This window comes from Falco naumanni, chromosome 9, assembly GCF_017639655.2.
Source record: "Falco naumanni isolate bFalNau1 chromosome 9, bFalNau1.pat, whole genome shotgun sequence".
Classification (NCBI taxonomy): domain Eukaryota; kingdom Metazoa; phylum Chordata; class Aves; order Falconiformes; family Falconidae; genus Falco; species Falco naumanni.
In genome coordinates this window covers 11,660,231-11,672,913 of record NC_054062.1, presented here as the reverse complement: position 1 = coordinate 11,672,913, position 12,683 = coordinate 11,660,231, and the positions used below count along the sequence as shown (strand labels likewise).

The following is a 12,683-nucleotide window of genomic DNA, read 5'->3' as shown; positions in this document are numbered from 1 at the left end:
GACCCAGTGAAGCTTCTTGGCTAAAATTAGAATGAGAATCTGTATTTTATTTCAGACTCCAGCTGTTTCGATCATTGAGTCTTCAGCTCTGTCCTTTAAATAACCCGTACATAACCTTCTGAACAGGACAGCAGATGCAAATCTAACAGGACAATCCAGGATGGTTAATGTTGGGGATGGGGACAGAAGGGAGAGGAAAAGCGTTCTCTGTTTTTGGAAGAAATGTTCCTGGTTTTTTTCACCCACCCACCTGAAGACAGCAAACTGCAAACCAAGCAGTGAACTAGGATGGGCTGACTGTATTGATTAACCTTTAGCCTGGGAATCAGAATTTTCTGTGACAAGACGTAATACAGAACAGTAAACTGCCATATCAACTACAAGTCCTAAACTCTCGCTGTTCTGGAGTTTCATTGCCTGCATCAAATACAATTGGCTTGGTGTTTACAGTTGAGGTTCTGATTAAAATTAAAATTCTGGAGTCGAGCAGGAAGTATGTGCTTAGACAACTGAACTAATGATAAGGGTAAGTGATAACTGCATCCCGATTCACAGTTTCATGGGCAGTTTTACCATCTTAATCAGGAACTCACAACACAGAAATATAAACTCTGTTTTTCAAATGCTTCCCACGCCTTACTTAGAGATGCAAGTGGTAACCAAAAAGCAAAGCAAACACACTTTCCACATCTATCTTGTTGGTAGTTTCCCTAGACTAAGACATTATTAGAACTGCTCTCCACAGAAACCAGTGGTGCAAAACACATTCCAATCTATCAGGATTTTAAAGGTCTCAAATCTTGAGTCAAAGAGACCAGTTCTCACTCTTCATTCTGACACATCTCCCACAGCATCATTGCCAAAAGGAAACGTGATATAAAGCCAGATGCCCAGTTGGTATGTATTTCTTACCTGCAAATTAATAACATAACTATAACTAAGCTCTTGATCGTTCATACCCAAAGTCTGGAACCATCATGTCTCAAATCTCGACCAAGAAACACCTGATCTTACCTTCATCAAGCAGGATGTCTACCTTTGCTCTCTACTTGCCTCTCCTACAGACTGGCATATTCGCCTCTCCCGTCTTCTTTCAAAGCTATACTGAATGTTTTGGGAAAACCATCTGTGCGTTTCCCTATAATCTGCTCAGAGTGCTAGTCCTGACAGAGCCTCAGACAACACAAAATTAATTAGAACCCAAATTCATTCCTCTCACCAGAATACCTAATTTTCCATGGAGAGCCACTGTCCTGAAGTTTCTACAACATCACTCCCTTCTACTCAAGCAACGCTGAAATAAATAAATAACATCCCCTTCATACACACAGGCACGCACTGAAAGCTTCAGACTGCTGGAGTCAGTACTTCAGAGGCAACAGCAAGGAGTAGTTATACATCTGACCATTTTTTTATGTGGAGGAAAAAAAAATGGATTTATTTATTATTGCAAGGTTTTTAGTAGAAGCTGGAACCAAATACAGACATTTCTCATCCCCGACCACTGTTCACCTCAGGGCACGTCTGCACTGCAGTGGCTGCAGCTCTTCCAGACCTACCAAGCTCCTTTCACAGGCGCTCGCTTAGACACTGCGGGAAGCATCTGCGCGCAGGCTGAGACTACACCGGGACCCCTGGCAGGGTGTGCAGTCCTGGAGGACAGCAACAGCCAGGTCTAGCTTAAAGAACAACTCAAGTGTTTCTGTACCAGCTATGCTCACTGCTGTATAAACACGCACACAGAATACACAATGAAAAGGACTTGGGCAGAGCCCAGGCTTTGGAGACATTTTTTGTTTGAACACCACAATAAAAAGAAACTTAAAATATAACTTCAGTAAGAGAAACAAGTAGCTATTTTATTCAGCCGATAACCCCGGTCAAATCGTGTTCTCTCTGCCTGGATGTTTGCTTATTTCAAAAGGGCACTAAGGAGAAACGCAGCCTGAACTAGAGGGTGAAAAACTCCTATTTTGTAAACAAATTGCAGTGCAGCTGACTGAAAATCACCTGCAAATGCAACTAGTTCTACTCCCATTGGGAATTCGCCAAGGAAGTATTTTTCCTACTAAAATACACCATTATTACAGATAACTTGCAGAAGCTGTAATCTCTCTAATGATTAAGCAACAGGGAAGACATTTTAAAAAAATAATAAAAACATACAAACCCAACTGAGCCTGTGACACCAGCCCACACACTTGTGCACAAGCAGTCATCCTCTCTTTTACAGTGAGAGGAAGCCTGGTCCCACACCGACCTGCATGTGGCCCTGTTGATCTTTCCCTACCCATCACCATAACCCCAGCTCCCCCACACAGCAAAAAGAACTGCTTCAACTCTCCCAGGACGCCACACATGCCGAGGGGCTGGCCAGATGCCTCCTACAAAGTATAACAACTCCATTCTGTCTGTCCTTCCCTTTCATAGATGCACTAAACACGTCACTCTCCTTCAGCTTCCTTTGAGTTTTGTGAAGACTGCTTGCTATATAATCTTCAGGACCTTTCCCCTTACAGCAACACCAGTTACATCAGACAAGCGACTTAAAAGCTGCTTGGAGAAGAAAAAAAGAGGAAGCCTCAGTGTGCAATTGCATAAATTTTATTTCCTAAAAAGGGGAAAGAAGAAGGAAGGGGATATACAAGAAAACAAGATAAAAACACAGATGCAATTCTCCAGATGCACACTGCTGTAGCAAGTGGAAGTGACAGACAGCAGGCACATGCAGTTATACAAGAATTTTATTTTTTTACTGCAAACCGAAAGTTTAATACTTTCACATAAATGTGTAGTTAATTTCTCAGCATATCAGAATACCAGAAGATCTGCAAACACTGTCTCATACTAAGACCTCAGAGTTAATGTGAGCTGCCACCTCTGCAATACCTTGGACACCTCGACAGGAACAGTCTCAAGGCTTCTGCAGGGAAGCAGCCAACACCACCAATTCGACTCCGTTTCAAGTCAGATCAGTTTGAATATCCAGCACGCCGTGTCAATCCTACTATTTTAGCTTCAAATAAGTGCTTATTCTATAGAATCAGACTTTTCATTATTATTATTATTTACACATCTTCAAAAATCCCTTTATTGCTTAAAGCATACCTGTCTGTATCCAGAACTGCAGCTTTGGCACCTCTTCTTGCAGAACATCACGGATCTGCTCATTATCATCATACCATGGAAACAGAGCATTGTCCCTTCAGGCCTTCTACACTGAGATCATCTAAGCCACACCTTTCCAGCGGACCCTCTACATTCACTATAGGCAGACTCACTTTAAATACAAGAGACACAATATCACCATGGGACACATGTGGCCTTTTTCAATTACTTTCATAAGACAAATTTTGCTTCTCTTCTTTATGTTTCTGCCACTGGCAATTTGTTCCACCTTTGTCCATTCTGTGCCCTCTGTGATCCCTCTTTCACCGCAGTTCGTGACCTTTTGTGTATAGGATGAACAAAGGGCAAAGGCTAAAAATGTCATCACAGTTGGGCCTCTGCTCTTCTTACCGACTTAACTAGTTTGCTACTAAAAATGAGCTGAAGCTCAAAGTCAGACCAAAGCAGAGTTTCTGGGTCGTCGCAGTCCAGGAATCCCCAGAAGATGGTTCAGAAGCAACATGGGAGAGGATGCAAGTGTTTCATCCAAATTCAAATCATGAATCTGTAGTGGTGCCTGCACACCACCTACATGGTACTTAGTAGTCATTTGCATTGTATGAAAGAGCAATAGAAAAAAGAACATCAGACTAGCCTACTCTTGGCAGGGGTGGGAGGGGAAGAAGGAAGATAGAAAAACACTATCAGCTGTGGCAGGCTGATCTGTGTGTATTTACATTTCACAAGCTAAACTATTTAGTGGTTTATTTACACACAATGTTCTTGGAGCAGCTAAAATGCCAGTTGTGTTTCATGTTGATTTTGTGGCAAAGCACACAAGCCACAAAAATCATAGGAGGAGTCTGCAAATGAGATATGAACCTCATACATCTGGAAAAGCATGCAAGCCACTGAGAGAAGGGAGATAGATTTTGGAAACACAGGCACAACAAGGATTGAAATCCACTAGTAATGACAAGCCATCAAAATACAACCCAGGGACTCAAAAGCAACAATCAAGTAACAACACAACAGCTCACGCTGCAGGGATCGTACATCCCAGTATACCTCTCATAGCCAAGCCAACCTACAGCAAGGCATACCGGGGCCTCAGGTCTCTCTGGGCTGCCCCTCCATGTTAGAGCGAGGAGGGAATTACAGTCAGCTCCATTTTATGCACATTTGATGGCAAGACGCCAACACAACTGTTGACTGAGCCAAATCTGGGCCCCCTTGAACTAAGCCATCACCTAAAGCAGGGCGGAAAAGCACATGCCTCTCACATCTTGAGCAGCCAAGTTCCTGAAAAGCATCTGAGTTACAAGATTGATTTTTTTTCTTTCTTTCCTCAGAAAACAACTGATGTTTTAACTCTTTGATGTACACTCGTTAATTCAAAACTGAATGGTTGCTAGACAACATAGCTTGATGCTTATGTGACAGAGAGACTTCCTTCTAGAAAATCAAATTATTTACTAGATGGCCCAAATGGCAGTTCAGGCCAGCGGCCAATCTGAAGGGCAGTTATCACACTCTGCATCTTGTCAGCATTCTCAGCCAAGGTGTCAATGGCTGCTTTCCAACAGGAACCTTACTCTGACAAAAGAGAGTGAAGTGCAAGCTAGAGAAAGATTTTTAATCTGCTCAGTTCACTTCTTCCCTCCAAACTGGCATTTGGTGGTAAGCTGCCAGCAAGCTTGGGAACTGCACAGAGAGTGTCATCACTCTGGGAATTCACCCTCCTGAGCAGGAATTGCTCCTGGACCATTCCTCTGCCACACAGCAGAGAAATCCCTCTGCTGACTTCTCCTTTAATTATATTTTAAAAACTCAGCTTCTAGCCTGTGTTCCATTATAATAATAGCAATAATTAAAAATACTTCAAACGACGAGTCCTCCAAACCTGCTGTTCCATCCAGGCTTTTTGGCATCACACACTTCCTTTCTTGACTGACATCCTCAGGGAACCAGACTGATAGTTATTCTATCCTATTCCTGTTGCAGGACTGTACTGCGTTCTTTCAGCACATGTAAACTGCTAGGTAATATTTGTGTTGGCAACTAACTTACATACTTTATAGAAAGACCTCTATTTGACCCTCCATGCAGCTCCCACACACAATTTGGTCCATTCCTTTAAACCATTTCCTTCTGCTAGAGCACATACCCCGTTCCATACCTCTGTTTCTAGACTTTTTAAAAACTACATATTCAGGACAGAGCTTATGTGCTTAAAGACAACAACTTGGCTACAAAAGCCAAGGCTGCAGAACATTCTTATGCAAGAATACCAAAGAAAATTATCATAGAACTTTGCGTGTACAGGTCCTGGTTTTTTACAAAAGTTGCTCCAACTGAACATTTCTATGAAAAAAAAACACCTACGAAAAGTTCTGCAAAAAAAGACATCAACACACAGATTTCCATGATAAGACTCTGATAGCTGTATCATGCACTGGGGGGTTGGCGAGGGGGAGTTGGTGGTTTTTTGTTGTTTTGGGTTGTTTTTTTTAAATACTGTTAAATTTCAGCTATTTAGGCAGTAATATCACTTCAGAATAGACTTTCGCACCATAACTCTTCCTTCCTTGCCCAAAGCACACCATGCAGAATAAAAGATAAGCCAACTAACGTGTCCAGATGATCAAATGAATACTCATTATCCATTCACACCACATCAGTTTATCAACAACTCTATTTAAAGCCAACAGAGCTAAACCAGAATAAAATTGATTAAAGAAGAGGCAAAATCTGACCGGCACACACCAGGGCAAGCGCAGCTGCAGTGTGAGCAAAGGACTGTGCAGTCACATCATGTGACAGGCGTGGCGCTGGCAGCAGAGGAGGGAGAGCTACAGCCCCTGTCCTCCCACCTGTGTAAATCTATGCCTTCAGTGCAACGTTATGGACAACACAATTTCAGTGCAGAACTGACTCAGGTTATAAGCTTCTCAATGTTTTGAATTGTTATTCTCCATTTTTACTTCCCTCCACCAAATAAAACAGTAACACAGAAATGGCTAACAATACAGGCAAGCTAAGCATTCCTTCCACCACTAAGCACTTTCCGCATTCGATCACTTGTAGATCTAGTTTCTCAACTGAGCATGGTGAACACAGAACATGGTGCTGCTGTCTGTATCATTCTTACACGCAGAGCTTAGCTCAACTAGTCATCCTGATGATAAAATCTTCCAGTGTTTGTAAGGGACGTGGATTGCCAGTTGAATTTTGGGCTGTATTGTACCTATATTTCAAGATAAAACAATGATTGCAATCTCCTTTGTAGCACAGCAAAATATTTATTCTCTCTATATAGTTTCTATGAATGTTTTTTATACTTTCTGGAGCAAAGAATCTGGCCATCACATTTGTGTATTATTCTGGCTGCCCAGAATGATTGGAGAATTATGCTCTTTGCTTCTAATTAAGTGACTCATTATTTCTTTCATGTAACAAACTGTGATCGTTTATCAAAACATCTTTGGAGAGACTGACTTATCTGATTCGAAAACATAGCATCTTTTTCTACTAACATGACCTGCAGTCAGGTGTCGTGCCTCTTAATTGCTTCCTCAACAGTCTGAGCAAGGGAAGTTACAACTGTTATGCAACAGGGTTCACACAAGGTAAGAAGATGCACCAGGCAGTAACCACATCTGCAAACTTCCACAGCAAGACCCATACCAGGATGATCTTCTACACTTTCCAAAGGCTGCTATTAACACCACAGCTTTGCTGCTCGCAGGAATGGTGTGAGAGCATACACATGCTGGGAGACTCACTTATACTAGCATTTTAGTCATCCTATGGTCCATCAGTGCTGCTCTACATTAGCTTAGACAAAACACTGAGAATTATGGATTGCGTTTGGATAGCTTTCGCAAAATCCAGCGATTTTTCATATTAAGGGATCCATTTTGCAGGTTGGAGGACTAGAATGGCTTAGCCCAGACACAGCCTAAGCACTGAAGTTTGGAGCCTGGCTGTTAAATTACAGAAGTGCAACTCAAACTTGACAAAAGCAGGTCCCATTCCATAGTGAGAGATTAGACCCAGACTCTGAAAACCTGCAGCTTTGATTCTGAATGTTTTAACTGGGGCAGCCTTTGGTTATTGACATTTTTATACCCAGTAACAGGCAAGAAATCTCGGGGGGATGACTATGTAACAATCATCCAGCTTCAATCCCCAAGGGCATTTCACATCACCTATTGTCCAAAGCATTTCTCAGGAGGAAACAAGAATTTGGCAAGAGGGAGCTGCCAAGATAGAAGTTTCAAATCAGGACAAGTCCATGATGATTCTGTCAAACCCGCAATTTGAATATCCAGCACTGCACGAACAGCTCTTGTAAAATCCAGCAATATTTCATGCAAAAGGATTCATTTGCTGATGCGGAAAAGCAGCTACCTGTCAGAGGTGTGCAGGACACCGACGGCCTGCCCAGCGGGGGCAGGCAGGGTGGCGAGAGGGGATATAACGTGACGAATGGAGAAGTTAATGAAGAGGGGGCCGTCTCCGCAATTATTGCGGTTACGTTGCGAATCCAGGCCTAAGCAGAAGACGTGTCACATCGTGTCTCCTCTTCTCCGTTAGCAGCTAAGACGGCGACGAGCGTGGCTCCGCACGCCCGGGCCTCGGCACCCCCGCCCCACTGCCCCCCACCTCGGCGCAGGGCCCCGGGCCCCGGCGCGGCTGCGGCCACCGCAGGGAGAAGCCCGCCGCCGGGGGATGCTCCGCACCGCCCCGGCCGCCCCCGCCCGCACCTGCCACGCCGCTCGCCGCCGCCTTACCTGGGCTTGCGCTTGCGGCACGGCTTCTCCGCTGGGCCGGGAGCTCTGCGGGGGCGAGACAGCGGTGAGGGGCGCGCCGCCGCCGGGCCTGCCCCGAGCCGCCCACAGCCGCCGCCGCCGCTCCCGCCCGCCCGCCCGCGCCGCCGCCCCGCCCGCGCCCCGCACCCGCCCGCGCCGCCGCTCCGCCCCCCGCACCTGGAGGCCAGGCCGGTGCGGGGCAGGCGCTGCCGGGCGGCCCCTCTCACCATCCGCGCCGCCTCCGCCAACTCCCGGGCAAAGCCGCCAGCGCCGCCGCGGCGAAGGCTCCGGCTGCGCGGAGCGCGGCTGCCGCCTCGCGCTAGTCTGGGCCGGCCTTACCCCGCCCCCTCCCGCTCCTATTGGGAGAGCGCCAAGACTGACGGCGAGGCGGCCTTCTGATTGGCGGAGCGGACCGTCAGTCGGGAGCCCCCCGCCCTCCAGCGCCGGGCCGGTGAGGCACGGCGCGGCTGCCTGGATACGGCTGGAGGCGGCGTGCTGCGGCGCCACCGTGCGGAGGCCTGTCCCGCCGCGCAGGGCCCGGCCCGCCCGACTGCCCCCTCCCTCCCTCCCGCCGGCCCTCCGGCCACCTGCGCGCACGGCCCTGCCCCGCTCCGCGGCCGCTGCCACCGCGCCCGCCGACACGTTTCCACCGCTGCCGGGGTAAGAGTGCCGCACCTCGGCCAGGGCGAAAACACGGGCTCCGCTCTGACAGGGCTCTGGCGGCTGGAAGAGCGCGGAGCGGCGCGCAGCAGCACCAGCGGCCGCCTCCCGAGGGGCCGCAGCCCCAGTGCCCCGGGGCCGGCGGCGCTGCCTCGCCGCCTCCCACCGCCTCCCGCCTTCCCTGTCAGCACCCGCGGCCGCTACCACCGCGCTGCCCACGGGGGGCGCCGCAGCGCACAGGCCGCTCCCCCCGCCCGGCCGTGGATTGGTAGGCTCCGGCCGGCAGCGCCTCCGCCCCCCGCCCTGCCCGGCTTCCGGCCCTTCCGGCCCGCGCCGCGCCGCCGCCGCCATCATGGTGAGCGGCTCTGCGCCCGCCCCGCTGCGATCTGGCGGCATCCGCGGGGCTACCGGGCCGCCGGCCCTGGCACCAAGCCGCCGGCCCTGGCACCGGGCCCGCCGCGCCGCTGGCGCGTGCCGTCGACCTGGCGCCGCCGTCGAGGCGCCGTGGGGGGATGCGGGCGGCGGGAGGCCCGGGGAAGGCCGCTGCCGGGCGGGGGGGTGCGGGGCCGGGAGCGGGCCTGACGAGCTGTCCGCCGCCTGCAGGCCAAGATCAAGGCCCGAGACCTGCGGGGGAAGAAGAAGGAGGAGCTGCTGAAGCAGCTGGACGATCTGAAGGTGGAGCTGTCGCAGCTTCGCGTGGCCAAGGTGACCGGTGGGGCCGCCTCCAAGCTCTCCAAGATGTAAGTGGGGCCCAGCCCGGCGGCGAGGCTGGGCTCGGGGGGGGGGGGGTTGGACGGGGGCGGCGGAGGAGCCTGCCCGGGCCTGAGCCCCGCACCGGGCGGGGGTGCTCGCTCCTGCGGGGGGGCCGCGGCGCGCTGCCTTTCAGTGGTTGTCTCGCACTAGAAAAAAGTTAAAACCGATACGGAAGAGGAATAACTATTTGTATGCGTGGGGATGGGTGGTGTATCTCCGCTCAGAGATGTGAAGCTGGATGCGGCGGGAGCCGTCAGTGTTTTGCTGCAGCGTGGTGCGGTGTCAGTTACTGGGCTGTAGCATGTACACACCATGTGTACACTGGGTGGTAAATCCAGGAGGCTCGTCTTTCCGTGTGTTGTTGTTTCTGCAGACGTGTGGTTCGTAAATCCATTGCCAGAGTCTTAACTGTTATCAATCAGACCCAGAAGGAGAACTTGAGGAAGTTTTACAAGGTAAGTGCAAACATCTTGCATAGTGGTCTTTTTTTCTCTTTAGTTCCTTCCTACAAACTATGTATTTGAAAAATGTTGTAGGTGGTTTCTTAAAAGCTTAGAACACAAGAAGAAAGCTCTTATTTATATTCAGTTTAAAAGTTTCCTAGTTGTGGTTCCTTTTTAAATGTTACTGCAAGACTACCCTGAATTCTGTAAGCTCAGCGTGAATCTGCTTTTGCCAGGAGAGCCTTGTGCTGCGCTGCATTGCTTCTCTGAAGATGCAGTTTCCAGAACTACCAGTACTCCTAAATTTTAATCATGTTGGAAGTGACCAAAGAAGTCTTTATCTCAATAAGTTTCTGTAATTTTTAGAGTATTACTTCTTGGGGGTTGAATTGCATAAATAGGGGGGAAAAAGAGCTTTTCAGAAGGTATTGGATGACTGGGACTCTAATCTTAAGTATGACTTAAACTTGAGTCAAAGCTACTATAACTGGTACAAAAGTTAGAATCAACTCATCTTTCCTAGTGGAGAGTTCTCTTAAACTTCTAGGCTGTAACAATAGTCCCAATAAAAAGAAGCTGAAAACGCTGCTGGTGATGTTCTTACAGGCAGTTGCTCTTTATGAGCTCGTGCACCTAAGGAGTATGTTGCAGTCTCTCCAACTCAACTGTTGTGTATTTTTGCAAACAGGGTAAAAAGTATAAGCCTCTTGATCTGCGGCCGAAGAAGACTCGTGCCATGCGACGCAGATTAAATAAGCATGAAGAAAATCTGAAGACCAAAAAACAGCAGCGAAAAGAACGTTTGTACCCTATGCGAAAATATGCCATCAAGGCATAAAACTGCAATATGCCGAAAATTCTTAATTATATTGGCTGAGTATGTCTCATTAAATAGAATTTTGTTTGGAAGCTGTCACTGTTGGGGGTTTTTTTAGCGGTGGGATAAAGAAGTCATCAACTTTATGAGGAGAAATCAGGATTCACAGAGTTTATTTGAACTTCTGTTGCTAATGAAAATACTAAACTTGCAGTTTAAGATTGGTTTCCTTTTTGAAGAACAGGCAAATGAGTACAGATCCGTGGAGCTGGTTCAGCTTAACATGTAAAAAGTGTTTTAACTTGAGATCGATTTAAAATGGAAAACTGTACACATATGTGTACAGTGAGTTGGTGTTCATCACTTCAGTAGTTTTAAGAGTGAATTTTAAAGTTCTTGTCTAGTTGCAAGTGTTAAAATGTTACAGAGATGAACTAATTTGCCAAGGTGTTTTAGCAGACTTTATTGAAACTGAAGAGTTCCATCAGCACTTGTTTGGGATCTCTGCACGGGCACGGATAGTAGCACCAAAGAGTCCCCAGCCATCCCAGGTCTGGGCAGATGCCGTAGGCAGTGGTTTGCCTGGTCCTGCCAGCGGACCGCTGCAGGCAGGTGCCGCACAGGTGGCTGGTCACTAGCCTGACCACTGCTGCCGGAGCTGCAGTGAGATGGACAGAGGGGCTGCTGCAGCCTCCTTCCAAGGAAGCTACTTTGGTTTCAGTCAGGAAGCTGGATTCGGGCATTGTCTTCCAGGTTTGTTTCTGCTTGCAGCTGATCTAATGTTGGCAAACAGCTGGAAGTAAGAGGGTGCTCAGGGTGAGTGCGAAGGCTCTACCCAGCATCACCTGTCAGCAGAGGTGCATTTCAGATGGAGGGTGTTTGGTCAGTCCGTGCCTGGCTGCGCAGGGGCTGGCTGCAGGCTGGTGCTCCCTCACCCTAGGAGTTGGAGTGTAAAGAGGAGTTGTTTGTAGTGGCGTGCAAGCATTTCTTTTGGAGGGCAGTCCGGCCAGGCTGTTGTTTGCATACAGCATGACATGCAGAAGAGAGGAAGCTCAGTTCCAGTTGGAGCGGTAGGAAAACGTAAGGGCTGTGATAGTTTCAGACCAAGTGTTGTTCTTGTGTGCATGTCAAGACTGATAGAGGTCAGATAATCAGGAAACTGGACTTGAGGAAAGCTGAGCTAGAAGGGTCACCTGTAAAGTTTCAGTGCACTCCCTTATCTCATGGTTCCACACATTTCACCTGTGAGGCACAGAACTAGTTAAACATTTCGACTTTCTGCCACCCCATGGAGTTCTTTGGAACTCTGGCCTTTTTTGGTACTGCTGTAAGGAAGAGTTATGCAGTGCTGCTTGAGCATTAGTGATGCACTCATGGTTTGTGTTAGCATAGCTAATACGTTCTAACATGAAAAATTCTATACCCATTAGGGAGTCCTTAGATTGGATCCAGATTCCCTTTAGGAAAAAGATCTTAATTCTGCTTGCTGAATTTAGATCTGAAGGCTTTCTAAGCCTCAAACAAGTTTTAGCCAGAGAGAGGTCTAATTATGTGTGGTAAAATGAATTTCCCATGTACTGAGCTATTACGAGGGATAGCTTTACAATGATGCTAATGCTGGCTGTGTGATAGCTTTGTTAGGAGCTTCGTGTGGACCTGAACACGATAAAGTTTGGCAGTGAAGGAGCCCCAGCTCTGGACACAGGCCCTGCATGAGTCCTGCTGGAGCTGTGCCATAAGATGGAGCGTTACGTGTGGGAACTGGCTTGGGCTCATGTTGCCATGAAGGCAGGCAGCGTTACGAAATGCTGTGCATTGCTGCTTCCAAGTATCCTGCAGCGGCCTGCAGCACACTGCTCTTCCAGAAGCATGTGATTTTCACGCAGCACCTGTGGCCCTCTGCAAGCACTGCCCCACTGCAAGGATCCCAGATCCCGTGCTCCTGTCCCAGCAGCCTGATGCTTGACAAAGGCGGAGGAGGGGCTGGTCCCCTGTGCCAGGAATCGGGCTGGCTGCCTCTGGTCGTGCCCAGCTGTATTTGTGCTTCTCTTGTACAGAGGCGTTGTGTGCCCGTGCTCTTCCATCAGC

The 12,683-nt window shown here is 48.5% G+C and overlaps 2 protein-coding genes across 10 annotated transcripts in view; one reads left to right on the top strand and one right to left on the bottom strand.

Moving 5' to 3' along the window:
- Nucleotides 1-8,253, bottom strand: part of SCAI (suppressor of cancer cell invasion) — a 48,594-nt gene extending 40,341 nt beyond the window's left edge. For 3 of the 9 annotated variants that reach the window (XM_040605892.1, XM_040605891.1, XM_040605895.1), the window contains exons 1-2: nucleotides 8,150-8,243; nucleotides 7,905-7,949 (exon numbers count right to left, since the gene is read on the bottom strand). In XM_040605892.1, coding sequence (XP_040461826.1) covers nucleotides 7,905-7,949; nucleotides 8,150-8,152 — 48 coding nt within the window. In that variant the 5' untranslated portion in view covers nucleotides 8,153-8,243. Of the gene's footprint in view, nucleotides 1-3,337; nucleotides 3,732-7,904; nucleotides 7,950-8,099 lie in introns of those variants that run through there. The other 6 variants (XM_040605894.1, XM_040605896.1, XM_040605899.1 and 3 more) reach the window with 6 other exon arrangements.
- A 621-nt stretch (nucleotides 8,254-8,874) lies between these two features.
- Nucleotides 8,875-10,687, top strand: RPL35 (ribosomal protein L35). Its single transcript, XM_040605901.1, has 4 exons — nucleotides 8,875-8,937; nucleotides 9,186-9,322; nucleotides 9,709-9,790; nucleotides 10,467-10,687. Exons 1-4 carry the CDS (start codon nucleotides 8,935-8,937, stop codon nucleotides 10,614-10,616), a joined length of 372 nt encoding a protein of 123 aa, XP_040461835.1. The 5' UTR covers nucleotides 8,875-8,934; the 3' UTR covers nucleotides 10,617-10,687.
- Nucleotides 10,688-12,683: the final 1,996 nt, after the last annotated feature.